This window comes from Crassostrea angulata, chromosome 2 (genome assembly GCF_025612915.1).
Source record: "Crassostrea angulata isolate pt1a10 chromosome 2, ASM2561291v2, whole genome shotgun sequence".
NCBI lineage: Eukaryota > Metazoa > Mollusca > Bivalvia > Ostreida > Ostreidae > Magallana > Magallana angulata.
In genome coordinates, this window is record NC_069112.1 from 4665886 (window position 1) to 4693686 (window position 27801).

Genomic DNA, 27801 nt, shown 5'->3' on the forward strand with positions numbered 1-27801 from the left:
ACGTGTCGTCTGACCTTAAGGTCAGACGACACGTTCCTCAATTTTAGATAACTTTTTCTGGGAATTTGTTAATGGTTTACAACTACTTTTAAAAGCTTTCTTGCAAAACATTAGGGTACCTTACCAGGCATTTCTGCAAAATACTAGAATATGCAATTTCCTATATAATCTTCTTGAAGATACACTTGAATTGCTGATATGAAAATAAATACATCTACAGCAAAGCTAAATTCTCTAAAATAGAACTATATTTCCGCCGGGGCGGGGCTTTGAACTCACGACCTCTAGAACCTATACGCTACTGGCAGTGAGCGGCCACGGTTCTAACCACTCGACCATCTAGGCATATAAACAAATACAAGTAAATTTTGATCATTTTAAAAATAATTATAAAATTAAAATTTTTTGTTTTAACTCTTTATTACGAGGAGATACAAAAAAGATTCTCGAGGAACGTGTCGTCTGACCTTAAATCGCCATCTTGTGACGCAGTGTCTGAAAAAGTATAAGTGAAGGTGTACTGAGGTACCTTAAAAGTATAACTTATGATTTTCATTAAAATCTTCAACGTTTACCTCAATGTTTTTGGACTGTGCAAATATAGATCAAAGCGCAAATCACTATTTAAAATATTATAAGACTAATACTTACATTGGTCTTCATCATAACTATTAGCAATGAAAAAAAACTAGTTGAACTGGATTTATAATTTCGTCCTAGGTTTATACAGTATTATAGTCCATCCATTGTTTTCAGCCTATAGCGCTGCATCAACATTTGATTTTGGAAAACACACCTTGAAAATCATAAGACCTACTGTAGTTCATGATCGAGTTACAATTACCCTATAGATTACTGGAAAGGGGGGAGGGTGGTAATTATTTTGACTAAGTTGGATGTACATGTACTTTTATTTTCATCATATCCTTACTTTGTATTCTCCATCAATTTCTGTTCACAATACACAAATTTGGAGAATATTTTATAAAAATACATGAACAGTCTGTACTGATGACTGTTTGAGCTCTATTTCAGCCTCATTGACCCATAGTTACCTATTACAATATGTTAATATGACATATATCTCTCTCTCTCTCTCTCTCTCTCTCTCTCTCCGGGTGTGGTCTCTACAAAATCAGACAGCCTAATGCCCATAATGACAGATAAGAAAAAGGTCCACACAGTGACACACGTGTGCACTTCGTAACAAATGTCTCGGTCTGAGCTGAAGAAACCTTACAGGTTGACATACATGTACATGTAACACAGGCATTAAACATTTTGTCTTACCTGCATAAGATAAATTCTGTGGGACATAAACATAATCCATGTGCACTGAATCACGTTCTGGAGACACACATAATCCGGTCAGTGATCGATACAAAACAGTCCACACCACGGGACGTAACTCCGTAAGTCGACAAATCGACGGGCGAAATTCCTCCGTAGTCCTGCAGGGGAACACAAAGCAACAAATCGCCGCTACACCGCTAAAGTTAATTGTTTGTTTACCTGGGATTTAGAACCGGTCTGCTGCACACCTTTGTCAACACCTGTACGACACAGCGAGGCTACCTGTATGGTGTATTTCAGGCGTGACGGGTATAGACTCTCTGTAGGCGGATCAAGGACCTCTTTGTTCACCATAATGAATCGCCAGGGAGCGCGCACATGTCTCGTTGAAGACTGACGTCTCAGCAGGAGTTTGATTTAGAGGGGTATAATGTAGTGGCCAGTTTCAAATTATATTAATATATCTTTTTGAACAGGGGAGCTCTCTCTCTCTCTCTCTCTTTCTCTCTCTCTCTCTGCATGTATGTATGTATGTATGTATATGTAGGAAAACATTCAATTTTTTTTAGTAAAAACATGTGAAAATTTTTCTTTGAATTATTTAAAGTTAATGGATAATTTCTCAGAGGAGGGTCAATTTCAACAGTTACCCTCCCAAACAGGCACTATTTATTTTATTATACTGAATGTCTCATTTTTAAAGAAAATTTTACTGATTTTATATAGAAATGAAGTTAATTCTACGGCGAACCGTACGCGCATAATTTTCGCGCATGTAACAGTTCGTTTTGTTATACTTTCATGTTAAATACTGAAATCTGATTGGTTTAGACGCAGTTCATAATCTGTTCTATTACCCTCAGCGTTAGCAACGGATAACATTACGAATTGTTACATGCGCGAAAATCATGCGCGTACGGTTAGCCTCAGAATTCACATCATTCCTATCTAAAAGCAGTGATGTTTTCTTTAAAATTAAGACATTCAGTATAACAAAATAAATAGTCCCTTTTTGGGAGGATAACAGTTGAAATAACAGTTGAGTATTAAAAACATGTCATTGTGAATACAAAAGGACATTGGTACATTCAACTTGACATGGTTCACCTCAATAAATAATGCTCTAGTTCTTGTACCTAAAGTTACAGTATTGTCTGTATACGTTGAACTGTTAACAATGGTGAAGTCTGATTAATCCGTGTCCTCATTTTGTACCATGTATTACAATACTGCCTGACTATGAAAAAAGACAAACAATATAGACATGTCACTTTAAGTTTATTGACTTTTATCTACAGCTCGCTACATTTCCCCAAACATCATTTGTATACAGGTATTATGTTTTTCATGGTAAGTGTAAACACAATAAAAATACAACAAAAACAATGTATATAAGTTACTTCATTGTGTCCGTAAACAAAAAAAACCCATAATCTCGCTTAAACTTACGTACAATATTTCTCCAAATAAATGACATTAACTTGAGTTGTCCTATCTATCTGGTCAACAGAGATACAGAGAGCGAGAAATGTGCTTAAACACCATTAACAAATACATAAGATTAACAACATGCTAATTACAAATTCAGGTCATCATGACCTACTTTCACATTGATAAATACATGAGTACATGACTTCTGGTATAATGAATGGTACATCATTTCTAAAACACAATTTTTTTTTTTTTTTTTTTTCAAATAAATGTTCTAAAATAGTTTCACTATAAACTACCATAAGTCTAATTGGGTCATTGTGACCTACCTTTTGAGCACAACAAGCAATATATGATGCACCAATTGTTACACATGCACAGCTCAAACTTAATGAATTAAAAACTAACATCAACTACATGTGTATTTACATACTGAAACTAAAACTACATAACATTGTATAAAAAAAACATCTAAAACTTATCAAAAGCTTATCAGATCACTTCTTCTCAAATGATCACGATATATTGTTAAAATACATTAACTGATATTCAATCCTACCAATAAAACTGTTAGGGATGAACACCATCAAATTCAGTTCCCATTCTTAAGTCAAACTTCATCTTAGGAAAATTATATAAGGGGGAATAACTGTTTTTTCATCCTGACTAAAAATACAAATTTCGAGTTATTCCCCTTTGAAAATAATGTTTACTACAACATACAAGATTTCTTGTGTAAAAATCAAAACTAAAAAACAAAACACTATGTGACACATTGGCTACAATTGTAATGGACATCTCCGTCCTAGCACCGAATGATACCAGAAATTTCAGGAGCTTAGATATGTAAAACATATTATATACTGACAACATTTACACTTAGATAAAATTGACAAAAAATGTATGATAACAAATTACAGTAGAGTTCATGTACACAAAAGACAGAGTCCATTGATGAGGCATTATTCATAAAGAGTTTATGTACACAGAACACAAAGTCCATTGAAGACGCATTATTTTTGTGTAGAGTTCACGCACACACAGACACAGAGTCCATTCATGTTGAGTTAACGTACACAGAACACAAAGTCCCTTGATGACCGGTAATATGTTGACTTCTGTAACTCCATTGGAATTATGGGCAATCCGAGCAGGTTTTCTACTGTCTCCCCCTAAAGGCGTTTAAAAAAGCAGCTTGTCTGCAAGAAACAAAAGTAAATAACATTTAATTGTATTAAATGATTAATACCAAATACTTTGAAAAGAAAAAGTGAGCAAGCTCAAATACCCCACGTTCTCCCATTACTTGACAATGGCAGAGCATGCTTTAAATACAAAAAACAAGAGGCCCATGGGCCACATCACTCACTTAAGGAACATTAGGTTTGATAAAATCAGCTTAATGGAGTCATAATACATGCTATCTGGACAATGTACTATACATGTAGATCCTGTATAATTAAAACTTCATTTTTCCACCTGGATATTATGTTTATTATCATTAGTCCCTTTTCTAAGTAGAGGTTGATTTTATAGTCATGTCACATTATATGAGCATTGCAGTTCCCCAAAAGATCCTAAACAATTGTTTATATATGAGATATAAACCTAATTCAATCTCTTAACCCCTTGTAAGGCCCAAGAATCGTCCAGGGGCCAAAGTCTAAATAATTTTAAAGAATCGGCAATATGTCATTAGACAAAAATGCTTGCATATAAGCAAAAATATATATTATATCATTTCAGCTATTGTGAATAATAAAAATGTTTTCCTTCGTAAAATTGGATTCCCAATGTAGCCCCACCCTACTCATTAAGATTTTAATTTGAACAAATTTGAATCTACTTTTTTGAGGTTGCTTTCACTAAAGTAACAGCCTTTTCAAGGTAAATGTTTTTTTAGAAGATTTTTAAAGATTTTTCTCTATATTCCTATGTATAAATTTGTCCACCCCCCCCCCCCCCCCCCCACAAACATTGTGACCCCATCCTACCCCCGAGGATAATGATTTGAACAAACTTGAATTTACTCTACCTGAGGATGTATTCACACAAGTTTCAGCTTTCCCGGATGATTAGTTTCTACGAAGAAAATTTTTAAAGATTTACTCCATCATTATATTCCAATGTAAAAATTTAACCCATTACCCTACACCCAGGGTTCATGATTTTCACAACTTTTAATCTACACTATCTGAGGATACCTCAACACAAATTTCAGTTTTCTTGGCTGATAAGTTTCTGATAGAATTTTTTTAAAAAGATCTACTCTATATATATATAAATATATATATATACATATATATATATATATATATATATATATATATATATATATATATATTACTATGTACAAATTCGACCCCCTCAATTGTTGCCCCATCCTACCCCCAGGGGTCATGATTTTCACAACTTTGACTCTACACTACCTGAGGATGCTTCCACACAAGTTTCAGCTTTTCTAGATGATTAGTTCCTGAAAAGAAGATCTTTATTTTTAAAGATTTACTCTATATATTCCTATGTAAATGTTTGACCCCCTCAATTGTTGCCCCATCCTACCCCCTGGGGTCATGATTTTCACAACTTTGAATCTACACTACCTGAGGAAGCTTCCACACAAGTTTCAACTTTCCTAGTTGATAAGTTTCTGAAAAGAAGATTTTTATTTTTAAAGATATACTCTAGATACCTTTATATTCCTATGTTAAAGTTTGACACCCCCCCCCCCCTTTGTGGCCCTGGGGTCATGATTTTCACAACTTTGAATCTACACTTCCTCAAGATGCTTCCTCATAAGTTTCAGCTTTCCTGGCCAAATGGTTCTTGAGAAGAAGATTTTTAAAAATTTCTAAAACATTTTCAATGATTCCTAATAATCTTCCCTTAATTTCCTTAATTTTCACAACTTTGAATCCCCTTTGCCTAAAGGTGTTTTGTGCCAAGTTTGGTTGAAATTTGCCTAGTAGTTCTGGAGATGTTGAAAATGTGAAAAGTTGACGGACAGACAAACAAACAGACGGAGAGACGACAAACATATTGTGATCAGAAAGGCTCAATTGACCTTTCAGCTCAGTTGAGCTAAAAATGATAAAGGGCATTACTAGCAAAACATCATCAGATCAAAACTTTCTGCAATTATGCACATATCTAATCATTTATCTTAAACAACAACATACTAAATTCTAAAGGTTCAAAATTTCAAGACAAAACATTGTAATAAAAATTTCCTAGTAACATGCAAATCAACACATTGTGCCCAAATACAGTGTACCTACAAAAAAACCATTGCTAAATTCAGCATCTGCCCAGAATTCTAAGTTCCATGGGGCTAAAATTCCTAGAAAGATAAATGAATCGGAACTTCCTAGTAATTAACACATCTACACATTGTGTCCTAAATATTTTAAAAGTTTCATAAATTTCTGTGCAGATGTTTAATATGAGTTTTGCTTAAAATCCAGGACTGACAGACGGATAGGTTGAAATCATTATTCTCTAACAATTCCATTACATGGGGTCTAATAATGGCACAATTAGCAAAACAAGATACATTTACAAATTGATAAGATCTGACATTTCAATTTTTAATTGTTCAGTTTAACATTATAGACTTCATGTGGATATTTGTTTTATAATATTCCACATTCAGAAAATAAAACTTGTATAACATGATGTTTCTCACTCAGCAACAGACAGCCATGTTTGGATGATCACAAAGTGTGAAATAAACAGGAGTCAGTATTACAGTCCATGTGAATTATACACAGCTCAATTTCAGCTGCAGATGTTGAACAAAGTGACAAACAACATGTGTGGTTTTGAGAGCAGACTAGATTTGTACAGAAACATTTACAACCTGTCAATATCCCAGCTATCTCCATTATACGGCTGGTGTTGAGCTGGACATGGTGTCCCCATCAGGACGGGGTCTGTTTTCATCTACAAGTCATTAATTAGCTGTTAATTAATAAATTCCATACATTATATGTAATAATAGAGCTACATCTACAATTAAAACTTTAACCTGATTACCATGACACTTGCTTTATTATTTGTCTAATTAATCAAGTTAAGTCAATTAACATGTCACAAAATAACTGATTACAAATAACATGAGTCACTCTATATATTTTTTAATTAAATACAGCAACCTGCTATTTCTATTCACTAAATACAATGACATGTAACTGTACATTTAATTAATAAAATAATGTATCTAATTTCTGTTTATGTTAGATAAACACTGACTCCCAATGACTGGTAGATACAGCTAACCCTGTAACAATGAGTTGTTTATATTGACAAACAATCACACAGATAAACATGTCTTACATGTATCTTATTGACTGATAATTAACACGGACTGTGTGTCTTAGTTATCTATATCTAATTAATGTGAATGATAATGACTCAGACTTACCTGTCAGAGCGTCCTGTCTGGTGATATACCTGTAGACACACACCTTCTTGTTGTTGTACTCTGATCCGACCCAGAGACGGTGAGTGTTGACATCATACCTCAGGCCCCATGGTTTACCCATCTCTTGTGATTTTGTCAGTAGATATGACAGGAACCGACCGTCCTTATTTATCATCTGTACTGTTTTGGTTTTACCATCACCCACCAGGATGTGTGACAGCGCGTCAGTACAGATTCCATGTGGCCATAGTCCTGATCCTGATGGATGTCCTGTGTAGGAGAAACGATGTCTTCCTCCACGCTCTGTCACCACTACAGCACCAGACACATAGTCTATTTTGTCAGACACCACGACATCCCCATTGTTGTTCTCTGTTATATAGATAGGATCACCATACAGTCCCCGTCCTGTGTTGTGGTACTGTATGGTTTGTGTGAGTTGTCCACTCTGGTTGTACCGGGTTACCTTGCCTGTCTCTGTCCTATCGTTATGCATCCCGACCAGTAGATCCCCAGTGGACGGGGACCAGTACACACACACTGGGTCCCATGTAGAGTCTGTTGTATCTATAAATGTGGTGGTTGTTTTCATATCCTTTGACAGTTTGTTGATGTTAGAATTCCAGTCTATATAAATCAGTTCACTCTCACTGTTCACTGTGTGTGATCCTATATAATCATTATCTGAATCCTTCACACGATGTAGAGGGACACCTGTTGTGTCTGTCAACGTGAGATAGCTTCCATCACTGACCCAGACCCGGTCTGATGTCACACAGGAAATGTGATAACAATAATCAACACCTGTCAGTGTGAGAGATTGATGGAGCTCAGCACCAGACGTCAGTTTCAGCAGACACTGGTTTCCTACGCGTCGGTTTCCTCTCTCTGTGATTTGGATTGCACTCAGTGACTCCATCACATCCTCCTTGTTGAGTGACTCAGTCATGGAGAGCTGGCTGGTGTGGAGTGTAAGATGTATCTGGGGGAGGGCTGTCTTTGTGAAGGAGAGGAATTGTAGCGCACTGAATGTGAATGCTGGCTGTACATATCTGTGTTCATATCTCCTTAGTCTGATAATATGTCTGATCATTTCTATCTTCTGTTTTTTACATCTGTGTTTGAAATCAAAGTAACATAACACATTGTTCAATAGATCATATACCACATAGTCAATGAGATCCTTCAGTGTCTGGGCCTTTGTTAACATCTCTGATTGAAGGGGAGAGAATTCTGTGTGACAGGTTTTGACATCAGCTTTGATTCCTGTCAGGAGAACAGGTCTGTAAAAGAGAGCCTCACTTCTGATGGTGTGAATGGTTCCTCTGTGTTGTTGTCGCTTTGTTTTATAGGCTGTTTTAACATCAAGTTGTCTGTGAGTTCTATGTTTTCTGCAGTGGAAACAGACAGGAACTTGACAAGGTTCACAGTACTTTTTATAAACATGGCTAGGATGTCTCACACAGATCTCTTGTGTTGGGATGTAGTTGATTTTATCACGGTGTGACACAACATCATGGTCTATTGTTTGGAGATCTTTTACATGGTTCTCTTTACACTGGGGACACAGATCACATGGACACGATACACAATAGTACTCTGTGCCCCCCGAACACTTAAAACACAGATGTACTCGGTATGGGGAGCTTGCTGTGTCCATGATGTGAGGGCTCTGGGTCATAACCTGTTGAATGAAAATAAAGAGTTTTAGAATTATTATTGTTTTAGAGATTCAATGTCAGATTTTATAAAAAATATTTTAGATTTAAGCAGATGTTTTTTTTAAAAGAAATACTATATTTTCCCTACTTAGATAATTGACGGTCCATCATTCTGGTTCTGATTATAGAGACACTCAACCAGTAGAAAAATACAACATCAGATTGCTGAGAGAGAGAGAGAGAGAGAGAGAGAGAGAGAGAGAGAGAGAGAGAGAGAGAGAGAGAGAATAGAAAGAGCAAAGGAGAGAGAGGGAGAGACAGAGAGTGTGTACCTAACGAAGAAAGTGTACTATATGACTACCTAGCAGAGGAAGGCAGTTTCTCAATCTCAGACTTAACATGTACGCCTGCTCTTTCTATTTCTTTCTTTCTCTCCATCTATTTCTCATAATTTTAATACTCAATATGTACTCTCTCTCTTTCTCTTTCTATTTCAGACAAACTTCATTAAACATGTTAATGTACAAAATATATCTTACTCCTTTTCTCAAAGATGTAATTCTCTCTCTCTCTCTGACATACTCTGTAAAACATGTGCATCTTACTATTTCTCTCTCTCTCTCTCTCTCTCTCTCTCTCTCTCTCTCTCTCTCTCTCTCTCTCTCTCATAAAGAACCAAGTTCATATCTTGGAGAACTTTTTTAATCTGTTGTTTATATCAAAGTAATATTGCTATCTTGACCTCATTCTCTCAGATTTATTTCTCCTACACATGAAACATGCACACTCATTTTTATTTAATTTCTCAGATATTTACTATTGCTCTTTCTTTCTATCTCTCTGACTTGCTTGTACTTTGCTAAACATGTATTTTTTTAATAAAAATCTTAACTCTCAGATATGCATGCCTGTTTTCTTTTAAAAACTCACTTTCTAAATTACTCTCTATCTCTCCTCTTTCTCTCTCTCTCTCTTTCTCTACCAACAGGTAGTCTCATTTTTTAAATTAAATTAAGCACTCTCGCTCTCTCTCTCTTTTTTGTCATGTAATCTTACTTTCTATCAATTTTTTAACTATCTGAGCTAATTATGTATTCTCTCTCTCTTCTCTCTCTCTCTTTCTCTCATATACAATTGTTCTCTATAGTCTGTCCCAAGATATTTTTGCTGCTTATTTGAACGATTTTTAATAAAAATACACATACCTGTGACTGAAGTGCAATTAAATTCGATGGAAGGGAAAATTCCTAAGATAACTTCATTCACACATTATCATTTTTCCCTCGTAAAAATTCACAGGAACGAAAACAGATTTCCTACGGAGATTTATAATGGGGAATGTTGACATCTTTTCTCCATTCGGAAATACTCGGGACCCCTCGCGCAATTTGTCAACGTTATCATCCGGGCGTCTTCATCTCCTTGGCAATGGAAAAACCTCGTAGACTTTTTATTTTTAGCCGTGTACTGATACCCGACAAGCTAGAGGGGGCGTTTCAAAGGGGAAATCTTGGGATTTTTTCATACTATTGAATGAACATCGTCTGAACCAAGAGATATTTATAAATATTGAATAATTTAAGAAAATATGCGGCAAAAATATCTTGGGACAGACTATAGATCTTACAATCATGTGTATCATACTATTGTTATCTCTCTCTCTCATAAACATGTGCATCTTACTATTCTAATCTCTCTCCCTCACTCTCTCTCTTTCAAACATGTGCATCTTACTTTTCTAATCTCTCTCTCTCTCTCTCATAAAAATGTGCATCTTACTATTGTGTGTACTCTCTCTCTTGTAAACATGCATCTTATTATTGTAATATCTCTCTCTCCTCTCTCTCTCTCTCTTAAAAACGTGCATTTTCTATTCTTATCACACTCTCTCTCTTAAAAACATGTGCATCTTACAATTTTAATCGTTCTCTCCCTATCTCTTATAAACATGTGACTTTTACTATTGTAATCTCTCTCTCTCTTACAAACATGTGCATCTTTCTATTGTAATATCTCTCTCTCTCTCTCTCCTTCTCTCTCTCTCTAATAAACATGTGAATCATACTATTGTACTCTCTCTCTTCCTTATAAACATGCATCTTACTATTATCTTTCCTCTCTCTCTCTTTCTCTCTCTCCCTCTCTCTCTCTCTCTTACAAACATGTGCATCTTACTATTCACCTATGAAATACGGAATGGGATTTTTTTTAAATGTGTTTATAAAACATAGGTAAAATGCAGTTGTGTCTTTACCCCATGTAGAGAACAGACTGTAATTGCTATCAAAATACAATTCACACCTAATCCTCAAATGTGTGCAAAATGGGAACCCACCAATGTATACATGTTAATTACCGGCTTATGTCCCATGCTTTGCTATTCCCTTAACCCTGGTTGATTTTTGACAGTCCCCCGGGCAGATAATTGGACAATATCCCAGCCCAGACATTATCACAAGGATATGTTTCTCCTTGTCTAACACATCAATCATCAAATGGGAATGTGGGCAATAGTTATATTGTCAGTTCCTGGGTAAGAAATTGAAGTTCACCTCGGCCTATGCTGTCGGGCAACAGTTCTTACCCCAGGACTAACACAATGACTACTGCCCTCATACCCATTTAAAAGATGTATACTAAAATGTCTATGAATGACACACGACGACAAACGTGAGATAGCAATGGGTCTCCTGAGTGACTCAGGTGACCTAAAAATACATAATATAGCTACATGAACATGGTGATATTACATGAATACTATACCACATATATTCTCTCTTTGATCTGTCAGTACACAGTCGGACACAAGGAACCTGAAAAAAGACCATCAGCTGTTACATTCAAGTACTAGATGATATCCCGAGCAAGTGCGGGATTTAATAATAAACACATTTATATGATACAATGCTTAATATGTCGATCCATATTTTATTTCATAACAAGAGGCCAATTGGCCTTAACGGTCACCTGAGTAGCATATATCCCATACACAAACTTGTCATGGAGTCTCATATATGCATCTAATTTAAAATTAGGTTTCATACTCGAGTAGAAAAATTAGAAATTTGTAATGACAACCACATTTAATTAAAAAAGAACTGTGAAACCTATAATTTTGGTGAAAAACTAAAAGATCTGGTCTACAAAATTATGAATTCAGTTTTCCTTTCAGGTGTGCGGGAGTAAAGAAGATAATTTTTAATGTTATATGCATTAACATCTATACATCCATTTTGGCCCTGTCCTAGAGTCAAAACCCATACCCCAGGGGACATGATTATTAAAATTTCAGTAGAGGACTTCCTGGTAAACATAATTATTAGTCAGATTTTTTTTATACAGATGTGTGCGAATAGAGAAGAAGATTTTTAAACATTATATGCATTAACACTATATTGCCCCCCCCCCTCATGTCCTGAACCCCTGACCCAGGGGCCATGAATTTCACAATTTAGGTAAAGGAGAATGTGGATATCATAACCATGTATTCAGTTTTTTGCCCACATGTGTGGGAGTAGAGAAGAAGATTTTTTAAGATTTAAAGCATTTTTACTATATGGCCATATTGGCCCCACCCTAGAGCCTGAACACCTGACAAAGGGGTCATGAATTTCACAATTTTGGTAGAGGGCCTCATGGACATCATAACCATGCATTTAGTTTTTAACAAATATATATGGGAGTAGAGAAGAAGATTTTCTAAGATTTAATACATTTTTACTATTTGGCCATATAGGCCCTACCCTAGAGCCTGAACCCCTGACCCAGAGGTCATGAATTTCACAATTTTGATAGAGGGTCTCATCGACATCATAATCATGCATTTCGTTTTTAACAAATATATGAGAGTAGAGAAGAAGATTTTCTAAGATTTAATACATTTTTACTATATGGCCATATTGGCCCCACCCTAGAGCCTGAACCCCTGACCAAGGGGTCATGAATTTCACAATTTTGGTAGAAGGCTTCATGGACATCATTATCATGCATTTAGGTTTTAAAATATATATATAGTAGTAGAGAAGAAGATTTTCTAAGATTTAATACATTTTTACTATATGGCCATATTGGCCCCACCCTAGAGCCAGACGCCCTGACCCAGGGACCATAAATTTCACAATTTTGGTAGAAGGCCTCATGGACATCATAACCATGCAACCAGTTTTTTCCTCACATGCTCCTCACATGCATGGGAGTAGAAAAGAAGATTTTTGAAAATTTGGCTTTTTTTGCATATTTGGCCCCGCCCGTGGCACCCCAGGGGTGGTAGAGCCATAAATTTCACAATTTAGATTCTTCTTACCATAGAGATGCTTCACACCAAAAATAGTAACGATTGGCCTTGTAGTTTTCAAGAAGAAGTTAAAAATGTAAAATTGTTAACGCACGACGACAGACGAAGACCAATTGCAATAGGTCACCTGAGTGACTCAGGTGACCTAATAAACACATTTATATGATACAATGCTTAATATGTTGATCCATTTTATGTATATATATAGTGTCTGATTTTTTTTCTTTATATATTTTTAAATCTTTTTCTCTCTCCCTCTTTCGTCATTTATTGTACTTCTCAAATATGTGAATTCAATTCAATTTATTATCCTTGAGCTTTACAACTCATTGGAATACAAATTATAATACATATAAAATTATATACAAATGTGCAATGTGCAGTAAGTGAGTGGACATATCAAGACAATATAATCATATACATATCATAAGATATGAATGGACATAAATGTATGATAAGTAGTTTAAACTGTAGTATTATTACAATGCTGTGCTCTCATTTTGGAAGCGCTAGACAAATATTTCTCTAAATTATTCAGTTCCTTTGTGTTGTTCACACTTAAAAGTTTAACTAGCTTAAAAACACTTGGTTTTTTGTAATAAAAACTCTTTATATATTTCTTTCGTAATTCAGCGTAAAAAGGACATATGAGTATAAAGTGGAACTCATCTTCTAAATCTTTTTTATTACAATGATTGCAAAATCTTTCATTTCTTGGCACCTTGTTGTGTCGACCTTTTTTTAAAATATGTACTCTCTCTCTCCACACACACAGATCACCATAACTTAGTTATAGAAATGAGGGCTGACTCAGGATTTGCCTTCTTTCTGATTCTATTGACATTTCTATTCACAGTTTTTCAAATGTGACACTTTAAATACAGAATGTGACTTTTTAAAATGCGTTTATAAAACATACATGTATGTAAAATGCAGTTGTGTCTTTACCCCATGTGGAAAACAGACTGTTATTGCGATGAAATTACAATTCACACCAAATTGTCAAATGTTGGCAAAATGGCAATCTTATACATACATGTTAATTACTGGCTTATGTCCCATGCTTTGCTATTTCCCTAACCCTGGCTGATTATTTTGTTGGCCTCGGCCTATGCGCTCGGGCAACAGTTCTTACACCAGAACTAACACAATGACCACTGCTCTCATATCCATTTAGGAGATGTAAAATGTCTATTTATTAATTTGTCAGCGAACAAAATACAACTTTATCAATAAATATGAACCATCAAGTCAAGAACTTCAATTATCTAGTAAGACTGTTAGACATTTTCGGTTCTGCAGATCCCAATTACCTCGGCCTATGCGCTCGGGCAACAGTTCTTACCCCAGAACTAACACAATGACTTCTGCCCTCATATCGATTTAGGAGATGTAAAATGTCTATGAATGACACACAACGACAAACGTGTGATAGCAATGGGTCTCCTGAGTGACTCAGGTGACCTAATCATACAGAGTATAGCTACTTAATAAATACTGACATTACATGAATACTATACCACATATATTCTCTCTTTGATCTGTCAGTCAACAGTCGGACACAGAGTACCTGTAAAGAGACCATGGACTATTACATTCTACAGACTGGTATAACCTATGAACTATTTATTTATCTATATATATAGTCTCTGATTTTTTTCTTAATTGTTTTCTTAACCTTTTCTTTAAAATTGAAATAAAAAGGCAACTGCATGACTGGATTTTTACAGGAGCGGGGATGAAAAATCTAAACTAAAATGGATGACATAAACATATTATACACACATCAATTTGTCTTTCTTGATACTGTCAATTTTACAGAGTTTGATCTGAGTTTCTGGATCACCACACTGTGGTTTTCCGATTCCGTATCACTGCTCTCTGAAACTGATGACATAGTACACATAAATTAACGTCTGTATTAGAGCGCGTTTTTAAAAGAGTTCGTTTAAAATAGCTTCATCTAAAAATAGCTGCGTAGCGCATTGATGAAAAAGTTTTCCGGTCAATTTTTTCTTTGATACGTCCATCAATAAAAAAAATTAGAAATATCTTCATTTCTTATCATTTAATATAACATTTTCAAATCAAAAAATGTGAAGTGTCATTGATCAAAAATGTAAATAATGTAAATGAAGCGGCGCGTATGAATACAAAAAACAACAACAGCAACAATATTCAAAATGGATTCAGCTGATGTAGAGCTATATTGAACTGAATTTAATGGATTAAACACAAATAGTGAGTTAAATTCTTAACCGACTGAATTGAAAACGATTAGAAAATACATGCGATAGCTTGTGATATTATTCACTGTGCAGAAAAATTCGTAATAAAACTGGTTTTAATGTGAGATCGCTGGAATATTCAACTGGACATAACCATCCAAGGAGAGGCGATCATGGACGAAAATAGTTGATATGTCAACAAAGAATAGTATGTATAAGCGACTTTTGTAAACGTTGTGGTAACCATATAGCCAGTGATGTACGTAAATGGTATATCTGCCGCTTGGAATGCGCCGAAGGTTGTACTCATAATGATTCTTATTCTGAATTTCTGATGACCGATCATGTAGGGTACTAGGCCTATGTAAATTAAAAATCATCGTTACCAAATTTGAAGAGGAGTGTTACCGTGAAAGTGTATGGGCCTATATGTTCGTTATAATTATTCTGGAAAAGGAACAGCCAGCCTCGCAGTAATGTTGATTGATCTCAAGCAGACGAAATCGTGAGAAGACGCTTAATTTTCTATTTCGTGAATAATATATTGTGTTGTGTTTATTTTTGAAGGTCAGACTTTCAAGTTTTTATGTTTATAAAGTTGTATTTTGTTTGCTGACAATAAAACAGACACAACTTTACACTTTGTTGACAGTGTTTATTTTGGAAATTCCCGTTCTATAAATTGTGTTAGATCAGAACAGTTGAGAAAAGTAGATCCGGCGAAAATTTTATTGATGCAGGTATCAAAGAAATTTTTCGACCAATCAGAAGCGCCGATATCTCATCAAACGAATAAATATTAAATGATTTTAAAAAGACAGTTTTATAATTAAAACTTATAAATTGACAAGGGTACAAAATAAATTTATCATTTAATATTTATTACTTTGATAAGATATTGGCACTTCTGATTGGTCGAAAAATTTCTTTGATACCTGCATCAACAAAATTTTGCAGGATCTACTTTTCTCAACTGTTCTGATTTAAGGAAGGAGTCTTTTCTGGGTTTCGACTTGTCAAACGTAAATTTGATGATGGCCGACTTTTAAAACATAAAAGGTGAAGGTCGTTTATTTTCGAAGTCAATCGCGGTATAGTAACTCATGCACATATATTACGGTATTTTCCCAATCATTACATAGTACGTTTGACAAAATTAAAATCGAGAACAAGAAAATCGGAAGACAAAGGACAACAACAGTGTTTTTTAAGTGTCCGAAATATCACACCTGCCCGAATTAGCAACACTTAACTTTCCCCTATATATCTACCGGTATATATATACAGTTGTTGATTTGAAACAACCTACCCCTTCCTCCCTTAGCTGTAGATAAGTTACAACAGTTTTTTATTGGGTTTTTTTTCAAACGTTTTCGAAGGTTTGTTTCCGGGTCAGCCATTTTATATTGAATCACAGGAGTCGGCAATCTTATCAAATATCAACACTTTCCCCTAAATAATACCTAGAGTCAAAATAAGTAAAAACCCAGCCATGAGCTTCGTTCACGAAATGACCGTGAGCGAAGCTCATGGCTGGGTTTTTACTTATTTTGACTCTAGGTATTATTTATTGATAAGATTGCCGACTCCCGTGATTCAATATACCACAGGCACCTGAATTTTTATCCATCAGTCGCTTAATAAGTCATATATCAAAAAATTCTACCCCTACTATATATAAATACACAAGGTGTGCAACGCCATTTTGACCCCCTCGTCGATTCAGACTTCAATTTACCACATAAATCGGATATGCCTACCGGTGTGCGTGTAGCATTGGGTTCAAATATGATATATCTCGCTATACATTTCTTCCTAAAGTTTAATTCCAACGCATTGATAATGCTATCAACTAAAATTCACGCAAACTTCGAATTTCGTCCCGAGGCTCGATAGCCATCAGCTGACGTCACAGAATTACAACTCCGCACTGAATGCATACATAAAATCGAAACCGAGATAGCAAATTCCGGAAAATTTCGCGGCATACGCCAAGATGGAGCATTTGGTGGAAAACGGACACAGTTGTCTATTAACTGGACAATGTGGAACTGGGAAGACATATATGATGAGGTATAATTTAGTTGCAACCACTATATTTAATAGTCATTGATTTCTATCAGAAAACATGACATGGTTATAGTATGTGGAAAGGGGGGGGGGGCTGTTTTGGGAATTTAGTACTTGTTACGCGACACCAACACTCACCTTTTGAAATATTCTAGCTTGCAACACCCCCTATAAATAATAATAAATTTTTGCAAGTTGCCACCCACTCTAATCTGCAGAGCTGACCCCCCCCCCCCCCTCCCCATGCACCACCACCACCACAGGCACCTGAATTTTTATCCATCAGTCGCTTAATAAGTCATATATCAAAAAATTCTACCCCTACTATATATAAATACACAAGGTGTGCAACGCCATTTTGACCCCCTCGTCGATTCAGACTTCAATTTACCACATAAATCGGATATGCCTACCGGTGTGCGTGTAGCATTGGGTTCAAATATGATATATCTCGCTATACATTTCTTCCTAAAGTTTAATTCCAACGCATTGATAATGCTATCAACTAAAATTCACGCAAACTTCGAATTTCGTCCCGAGGCTCGATAGCCATCAGCTGACGTCACAGAATTACAACTCCGCACTGAATGCATACATAAAATCGAAACCGAGATAGCAAATTCCGGAAAATTTCGCGGCATACGCCAAGATGGAGCATTTGGTGGAAAACGGACACAGTTGTCTATTAACTGGACAATGTGGAACTGGGAAGACATATATGATGAGGTATAATTTAGTTGCAACCACTATATTTAATAGTCATTGATTTCTATCAGAAAACATGACATGGTTATAGTATGTGGAAAGGGGGGGGGGGGCTGTTTTGGGAATTTAGTACTTGTTACGCGACACCAACACTCACCTTTTGAAATATTCTAGCTTGCAACACCCCCTATAAATAATAATAAATTTTTGCAAGTTGCCACCCACTCTAATCTGCAGAGCTGACCCCCCCCCCCTCCCCATGCACCACCACCACCAACTACTACTGTACATCTACAGACTCCACTGGCTTGAGTGTTAAATTCAGTTGAAAAAATAATCAAATGGACTGGGGGGGGGGTAGGGGTAACAACGCCTGATGCACAGATTATCACAAATAAATACGAACTGAGTTTGCATGCATATCATAAATACCTCGGGCTTGGAAGCTATATTCTCATTCCCTTCATCTTCTTTGATTTGTTGCGAGTAGGGTTCAATGCTCTCTTGCTTGTCGCAGTAAAGTAGGTAGCAGAGTTCCCTGAATTTGACCTGTTGGACACAGTCGATTGGCCAAGAATCATAGCTGTGTTAGCAGGTCCGTACTGAGACAAGGTGGGATTTGTATTCAGGCCATTCCTTATTCCTCTCTGCTGACAAAAAAAATTTTCAACTATGTCAGAGTTTATGTACCCCGGATTGATACTGTTTCCTGAGGTGAGATGCAGCTGACACAGTGCTATAAATCCTACTAGGGATGATTGTAAGTCTTCTGCAGTTTCTCTGGTCAGGAAATGTTTGCTGGCCACATAGAAAGGGGATTCTTCCACAGTTCTTTTCCAGGATTCAAAGAATTGGCTAACTGCCTTTATCTCAGCAAGTCTTGGGTCAGTAAGGTTTGAAATGGGCCTGTTTCTATTGCAGAATATATCAATCAGCACCGATGTATGTTCGAGCAGGGCAATGGAAGAAGCCAGAAACTCGGGGTTCTTTATTGTCTGCTGGTACGCCTTCATAAGGTATAACATGTCTTTACTCAATACATCAGTGGCTAACTTGTTTCTCATCTTGGATGCTAGAGTTAGCACAAGATGTTCCTTGGTGAGACTGCGATGTATTCTGAAACCACTCTGGCAGTTGAAGCGAAAGCATCCCTCCCAGTGGTCCCATATAATGGGTCTCTCATTCACTGTCAGATATCTTCCCGGGGCCGCCTTGTGCTCACCTTTGCTGGACTCAATGTTATTTCGCAGTTTTTTCAGGCAATGCATAATGTCTTGGATTGCACAGATCTGGTGATGTCTGTCAAAAACATCATGGAATTTCCAGTTACTCTCGGCAGGATGACCATCGAAGAGCATGCCAGTGAATGTTCGGTTGGTAGAGGCACCATCCAACATAACATAGTCTACGGTAAAACCTCTTTCACATAGCACATCAACACACTCCCAAAATGTTGTATAGAGTTGGTGAGCCGTGGCAGGGTTCGATCCAAAATATGCAACAGGCCATCTGCAAAATAAATGTTTCCAATCTTATACATGTGCTGGTGTATTGCAATTTAATATAGAACAAATAACTAAGTTAAATTTACATGTACATATATTCCATAGGATTTATGCAATATGAAAAAAACCCAATATTCTTTAATAAGGCAAAAACTTGATTAATTTTACATTTATTTTTACATCTTTGATACAGGTATATTTAATTTGAGACTCACCTAAACCCAGTAAAGCCATGGAAGACAAACTGTAATGCATGGGTAGCCAACTCTACTCTCTTGTCTTTCTTGCATATAACTGAGATGTTGTTGTTAGTTTCGCCCATGTCTACCATTCCAACTAGCTTCCATGCGTCCCCTGCTCTCTCTATTACTAGGTCATCTTGTATAGCCATCTCGTCAATGATCAGACCACCATGTTTCCCAAAGTCTGGAACGGATTGTCTGCTGCACTCCATTTTCATCCACTGTAGGTTATCAGCACTGATGCCAACTGGTTGTTTCACTGAATTCTTGTAATACTGCAGCAATCTCTTTGATGGGAGGACTAGCATGTTCGTTTTCTTTAGCATTTCATATGCACTTGGTGACTTAAGATACAAGCCTAAGGCAACACTTATGATTTTCGGGTCCCATCTTCTTTGGTGAACATCAATGTTCTGGGAGTTTCTTAATTGGTTCTCCATTAAAACGTGAAGGTGAGCAGGAACTTGTTGTTTTGACAGTAAATCATTTAAAATGGCTTTCATGTCAGTCTCATCGTCTTTGTCAAGAGCTATGAATGTATCTTGAGATTTTCCGTCATGCTTTTGTGCACTGTCACTGTGATGGTCAGTATCCAACTTCTTGTCATTTGCTGTATTGAGATGCCTTTTCTTTGCTTTTTTACTTGCATTGGAGCATTGTGCACAACAAGCGATGGAAGAGTGGAGGAAGCTAAGCAAAACTTGGCATTTTTTGCTTCTGAATCTATTTTCTGAGGAATTCTCATCATGTAAAAGGGACCATACTTCTTCCACACAATCTGTTTGAGTTGGAAATCTTTCCTTTGTTCCCTTACAAAGAGGTAATGCTTGCAGAAAATTTAGGACACTGTCAATGCTGTCCTGTGTGACGGAAACAGGAAATCCACTTTTCAAGACAAGTCCCATAATTGAGAGTTCAAAATAGTTTTGTAAGAACTGAATATCACAATATACTGGTTTACCATTAATGCAGGTTGTTAGTTGGCACCTTAACTGTAACTCCTGTGAAATCGTGAAAGAAATGGCACAATATGGTGGAATTGCAAGGCTGGTACTCTGTGATGGAAGATCCACTTTAATTTCCTCTAGGTTTTCAAATGCTGTGTACTGCAGACTTTGTTCATACACAAAACACCTGCTGGCCTGAAACAGGCATGGCACAAGTTTTGAAATAACTGCTTTGTTAGGCACCGGAATGTAATGCTCATTAAAAAAACCACTTAATTTGCTGCAGATGCTATCTAGTTTGATGCGACCCGTTGGGGAGTGTTTGTAGTTAAGGGATATCCTGAAATTAAAAAGAAAGATATGACCATGTTATTCAAGAACTGTTCATGTAAAGTTTGTAAACACATGTATTATAAAAAATATTGTATTATCAATTTTCAGGAAACTCATAAAGTTTATGTCTCCAAGAAAGAACACTGCTGTGACAGCAACAACGGGAATGGCAAGCACCCAGCTGGGGATGGGGGCCACCACTCTACACCACTGGTGTGGTATAATGGATTGTAGGTACAGTCAGGAGAGGCTTCATGAACTTATGAGAAGTGATGACAGATTTGCAGCAGCCAAAGATAGAATACAAAAGGCAGAAGTTCTTTTCATTGATGAAATTGGTATGCTGTCGAAGAAAGTGTTTGAAGCTGTTGAATCTGTTTGCAGATTTGTTCGTGGGAATGCCTATACATTTGGTGGATTGCAGGTTATTAGCATTTATTGTTTTTAAACAAAATTATAATGTATGAAATTGTGATATAGTTTTGATATAATTGTGATATAATTATTACATAAAAATTCAATATACATGTATTTTAAGGTTATAGCAAGTGGTGACTTCAAGCAGCTACCCCCTGTTCCAAATCATCTATATGGGGATGACGGATCATACTGCTTCACAAGTCAAATTTTTCAGAAGACTTTTCCACATCACATTAACTTGAAAGAGGTAAGCAATGCTTCACAGAGCTAAAAATTATACAGAGTATATATACAGTTTGCAGTGAGTCCTACACTTTGTCCCATGTTACTAGCTGTCACTATGACATGTAATACTCATGCTTGATTACACTGTAAATGTGTGAAAATATAGAAATAATTATATTGCAATTTCTGTGTTGAACATGGGTACTATTTTTTGTAGGTTATCAGGCAGTCTGAGCCTGATTTGATATTAGCAGTAAATGAGTTGTGTGATGGATCGCCTTCAGCAGAGACTGTGGCCCTCATGAGAAGTTTGGACAGGCCTCTTCCATACAATACCTCACCAACTTTCCTGTTTGGCACAAGATTTGATGTTGCCTTCATTAACCAGGAAATGATAGAAGACATGCCTGGAAACGCAGTGTGCTTTAAGTCCGAAGATGAAGGTATATCAATGCTTATCACTTATATACTTTTTTCAATGTCAATTTTCATAAAATTTTCCCCAAGATATTTAACATTCAATAATGAAGGTTAATTTTTTTACTACTAGTATACCTTTCAATAGTAACATATATTGAAAATGCAAAACTTCTGCTTGTCTCTATAAAGCAAGGTGTACAGGTTAAAGATGTGGCCAATGGACCTTTTGTTATTGTGTATATTTGCTATTCAAACTAAAATGATGTTTTATAGGTGACAAAAGGCATCTATTCCGATGTGACGCACCTAAGGTCCTTATTTTAAAAGAAGGGGCACCTGTTATCATCACCAGGAACCTTGGTGGAGGAGTCTTCAATGGGACAAGGGGCACAGCTCTTCATTTAAGAGAAGGGCAGGATCCAGTGATCAACATTGATGGTAAAACTGTTTCAGTGCCAAAATTTCAGTTTGATGTTTATAGTCCACAACAACAGAAATCATTAGCATGCCGAACTCAGTATCCAATACAGTTGGCTTTTGCACTCACTGTGCACAAAGCACAAGGACAAACTCTGCAGTGTGTGGAAGTAGATTGTTATTCTTTTTTTGCCCCCGGCCAGATGGGAGTTGCTGTAGGTCGCTGTGTAAATAAGGAGGGCCTCAGAGTTGTCAACTTTAACTTAAAGGCTGCCCAGTTAAAACACCCTGATGCAGTTTATGCTTTTTATGATGAAGAACATAAAGAGCCTACTGAAAACCTTGACTGCTGTCACCAGGTATGCCAAGAGCAAAGTGACTCTGATATAGAAGAGACAATGAACATTTCAACTTCAAGTGCAACTGAAAGACTTGCAGAAACACAAATTGAAAACTCTGCATGTGAGAATCCTGTCCTAGGAACACAGTTTGTTGATTGCTATGGAAGATTAAAGACTTCATCAAGGAAAATCTGGAATCAGAGTTTTTGAGCCATATTCCAGTGGAGATTTATGATGACCAGAATGAAGAAATGAAAATTCACCTGAAACATCTTTATTCGACAGTTGTGAAAGTCCTAAGCAAAAACCCAGAAACATCAGAAAAGTGGGTGGATGCTTATAGAAATTTGAACAAGTTTTTGGTTAGTGAGTATCATGAAAATTTGTGTGAAAAGCTCTTCCACAGCAAACCAATTAATCGCAACCAAAACAAATTTTCAACTAAACTTGTGTTTTGGTTAATGGAATGTGAAATTGCAAAGAAAACAAAGAATATCATCAAACATCAGCAACAGGCATTTGAAGAATCTGAAAGAACTGTAGATGCCCCCTCACAAGTTGCACAGGGTAAAATAAGATACCTGGCTGGAGCTTGCATCCACAAAATTGCAGACAGATTGCAGAAAGCTGTCATCAGATCTATTGGAAAGGTATCTAAAAACAGCAGATTGGGTCGCAGACTCTCCTATCGAAAACAAAGTTTATTAAAGCAACTGAGAATAAGTGAAGACAATGCAGACTCCCAAGATCCTAGTATGCAAGAGATTCTACATAAACAGGGCAGCTCTAGAGGCTTGTTCATTGTCAGCGATCCAGTATATCAGTTCTTCTCTAAAGCAAATGAAATCCTGCAAATGTATTTGACACCTAAATTCATACATTTGAACATAGAAAACCTTCAAGGAGAGTGCAGAAATATTCTCCTATCTAATCCTGATTTGTTGGAAGCATGGGTGAATTTGTTCAAAGCATCAGAAGCAGATGAAATTGAGGAAGAAATATTTCTTTGTATGCTCCTTGATCTGTTTACAGATGTAATGAATCATTTTATTAAACTTGGTTTAGTTGACGCTATAAAAGAATTCAAAGACATTATTCCGAGAAAGAAAAAGCAGGCTCTTCGTTCTAAAGTGACTGCTTTGGGGGACAGAGTCGAGACCAAACAAACAGTTGAAACCAAGAAAAAATCCTCAGATAAACTGCAACCAAGGAAGAAAAGGAAACCATCACAAACATCTTCCAATGACCCATCTACATCATATTCTGAAACTGATACCTATGTGTGCAACCTTTGTTCTGAAGAATGTAATTGGGATCCCACTGATATTGCTCTCCAGAGCATTGCCTGTGACAAGTGTAACTTATGGTATCACTATGGCTGTGTTGAAATTAAGGGGGATGAACCTTTCTTATTTAAGAAAAATTCAAGATGGGTCTGTCAGACTTGTAAACCTACAGCTAAAAGTAAGGGCAAAGGCAAGGGGAAGGGGAAGGGCAAGAAATAAATGCCATTATAATACATATTCAATTTTGGGCAAGTAACATGAATTACAAGTGTACTTTCACACTCCCTTTGTTACCAATTTTGCAAATATAGTAGACTGTTTTCAAGACTTTAGTAAGACATAATCAACCCAATTTACCTAGTACTGAAACATGATACAAGGGTACATTTTTCGAAAGCTATATACTTTCATTTCTTTCCATTGTGAATAAAAACAATGATACTATTGAGCTGAATTTTGTGACTATTGATGTGAATTTGGAGTGCAGAAAAGAGGACAATGAGATTAATTAGTATTGCCACCAGCTTCACACCTGTGCTTTTATAAAAGAAATTTTGACAAAAGTCTTTCATGATCTCGGTGGCAAGTATTATAAAAATACACAATCAAAGGAGTTGGCAGTTTTATCAATTGATCAAGAGAGTGCATAAGTCTGCATGACCTAAAGTATATGCCTTAAACAGTTGTTATTTTCTCTGTATACCCTACAGTATGTTTTCTATATAATTATAAACTGCCAACAACTGTGATTAATTTTTTAACTTTTCCATCGATGTCAATATAAATATATTAAACTTAGTGCTAAGATATAGATCTATTGTGTCCACAAATTAAAAAAAAAATCATATGATGATACTTGAGTATTAAAGAAAATGTTGACAGTGCATAAAATCTGAATATATTGATTGTCAGTGAAATGCTATTATTCTGTGAGATTTATTGCCATCTCAAATACATATACAACCCATTGATACATACCAAAGAGCAGCATCGAAAACCGAATTCATCTTCTTCACGATCTTCTTCAAATTTAAAAATTCCCGCTTGTAAACACTATAGAGTTACCTGCCCTTGATATTCCAATTTCAAACAAATGTTAAAAAAAATGAAGGATATCAAACAAGATAATGTTTAGGTTTCTTTATTTTTTCTAATCATAGTTTGTCAATGAAATAAATTTATAATTGTTGTTTTAAAAAGTTTATGTATGTATGCATTCAGTGCGGAGTTGTAATTCTGTGACGTCAGCTGATGGCTATCGAGCCTCGGGACGAAATTCGAAGTTTGCGTGAATTTTAGTTGATAGCATTATCAATGCGTTGGAATTAAACTTTAGGAAGAAATGTATAGCGAGATATATCATATTTGAACCCAATGCTACACGCACACCGGTAGGCATATCCGATTTATGTGGTAAATTGAAGTCTGAATCGACGAGGGGGTCAAAATGGCGTTGCACACCTTGTGTATTTATATATAGTAGGGGTAGAATTTTTTGATATATGACTTATTAAGCGACTGATTGATAAAAATTCAGGTGCCTGTGAATATACACATGTAACAGTTACATAGTTGCTTTTTAAAAATATCGCGTTGTATCTCATCTAAATTGTCACTATAGCATCATCTATATTGAAGAAGAAGACTAAATTGTAGAATATATGATATGACAAACCTTTTGTTTCACGGCGATTAATTTCCCCAAACGGATGGAAATTAACTTTCTTTTTCCTCTTCCCAATCTGTCTATCGTCTGGTCGGCATAAACGTCACAGCGATGTTTACAAGTTTCGCCACTAAACAATTTCGACCCCAAGTAGTTTCGGTCCAATGTAATGAATACACCGGTAGGCCTATATACCGGTTTTCAGAAATAGAAAAAGCTGTTCGATTGTTTAGTTTTTGACGTATTAATCGGTCAATGTAGCTTTCATTATTACTTAATTTCATCTTTATATTACTTACATGTAACCTATATATACTCGAAGTAAACATTTTTTTAAAGGGGGGGGGGGGGGGTCTGTGTCTGAACAAACGACTTCATGTAATAATAAAAAAATGTCAACATCGAGGAAAGATGGGTGGTGGATTCTAAATTCACAGAGTGGTTGGGGTGAATTCCATCCAGAAATTTCTGTACAGGGAGTGAAATGGTGGATTCACTTCTGTAATACAAAAACATGTGCCATGTATAAAAATTGATTTGAGACCACGGACGACTTCTAAAGCAATCCTGTATTTCTACATATTTCGCAGAAATGTTTGCCAGAACAATTCAAGTGAATTTACTGGTCAGTTTAACTGTATTTGCTTTGTTTTATTGATTCATGTCAAATTTAATTATGCGTTTGTGAAATAATTTTTTTTAGAATTTCAAGGTATTTATAGATAGGTTTCCTTGAAAAACAATGCTTTAGCATACATTACATCGAATTCATCAATTATTTTCAAGAACTAAGTCTTGTCAGCAGCAATGATTTGTGCTGAGGTCCAAACACTGTTTCACTTTCAGTTTGAGTAACTGCATGCATAGGAGAGTTAATTAAAATCAACTCCCCCAAAAAACAAGAGGCATATTGGCCTTAACGGTCACCTGAGTAGCACATAACCCATACAGAAACTTGTCGAGGAGTCTCATATATGCCTTTAATTAATGGCCAACTTTTAACCCACTCTGACAAAGTATCAATTTCTTCTTTTTCAGATTTTGCCCATCGCTTGGCATAATCTTCAACAGAATTCATGATATGTATAAAATTATGACGCCATGTGAAGGATCTAGGCTCCCTAAATTTTGGTCCTTTCATAATAAGTGATTTTAGGTCTTCGTTGTTAAAACTAAATTAATGACGTGTCCGGCAGGACTACAGTTTTAGGGTGAAGAAGAACATGAACACGTTGGAGGATTATCTTTTAGATGATCGATATTAAGGTCTTGTAGAGTTTGTTTATGATTGAAAGTTTGGAAGCATTGGTTGAAGTATAAATGTAGGCTCAGGCTATCCACACAAAATCGTATGTTTTGCTTTAGTATGTTTGTATTACACTTGAATGACCTTTCCAGGTCAATGCACTTCTTCGTTGTTCATCAAACAGTTTCTAGAAACTAAATAACTTTTAATTCTTCTTTTTATTGGTATATGTCTTTTTTGTCAAATACAAAATTATACAATGTCATATCATGCATTACAATATCTAATGCTATCATATTTTCATGAGTACAATATGATTGTTATTCTTGGTCATGCAGACGCTTTTAATGTCATGTACTTGAACTTTGTACATTTATCATAAGGCTGAATGATAAACTATATTAAAGTTTTCAAAGATGCAGTGTGTTCATTCGTATAGTGAATGAAAAGCCTGCGATATGACACGTTACTACGCTGGTCAAAGAAGCCATCATAAGGGCAAAACTATGGCACATTTTACAGTTAGAGATTAACATTCTGATTTAAAGAATGCTTTGGGATATACTTGTAGAAAAAACTCTCTTTTGAATAAAGAATATTCTAAAGCTGACATTATGTGAAAATCATTCAATTTACTGGCTAACACTA

At 36.0% G+C, this 27801-nt stretch overlaps 2 protein-coding genes and 1 pseudogene across 14 annotated transcripts in view; 1 reads left to right on the plus strand and 2 right to left on the minus strand.

Annotated features, from left to right (window-relative positions):
- LOC128171243 (coronin-2B-like) overlaps positions 1-1682 on the minus strand; it is a 37127-nt gene extending 35445 nt beyond the window's left edge. For 2 of the 5 annotated variants that reach the window (XM_052836991.1, XM_052836980.1), the window contains exon 1: positions 1291-1682. The gene's annotated coding sequence lies outside the window, so the exon portion shown is untranslated. The remainder of the gene's footprint in view (positions 1-1290) is intronic. The other 3 variants (XM_052836992.1, XM_052836989.1, XM_052836993.1) reach the window with 3 other exon arrangements.
- An 872-nt stretch (positions 1683-2554) lies between these two features.
- LOC128170712 (uncharacterized) lies at positions 2555-26017 on the minus strand. 9 transcript variants are annotated; one of them, XM_052836477.1, is made up of 7 exons: positions 25917-26017; positions 14888-14989; positions 14623-14672; positions 11572-11621; positions 7148-8831; positions 6584-6666; positions 2555-3923 (listed from the first exon to the last, which is right to left on the minus strand). In XM_052836477.1, the coding sequence occupies exons 5-6, from the start codon at positions 8826-8828 to the stop codon at positions 6608-6610; spliced, it is 1740 nt and encodes a 579-aa protein (XP_052692437.1). In that variant the 5' UTR covers positions 8829-8831; positions 11572-11621; positions 14623-14672; positions 14888-14989; positions 25917-26017; the 3' UTR covers positions 2555-3923; positions 6584-6607. The 9 variants fall into 9 exon arrangements, with proteins under 9 accessions (XP_052692437.1, XP_052692440.1, XP_052692436.1 ...); XM_052836480.1 differs by having other exon boundaries at positions 14610-14672; XM_052836476.1 differs by having other exon boundaries at positions 11572-14672.
- Positions 17692-24689, plus strand: LOC128170702 (uncharacterized; annotated as a pseudogene).
- Positions 26018-27801: the final 1784 nt, after the last annotated feature.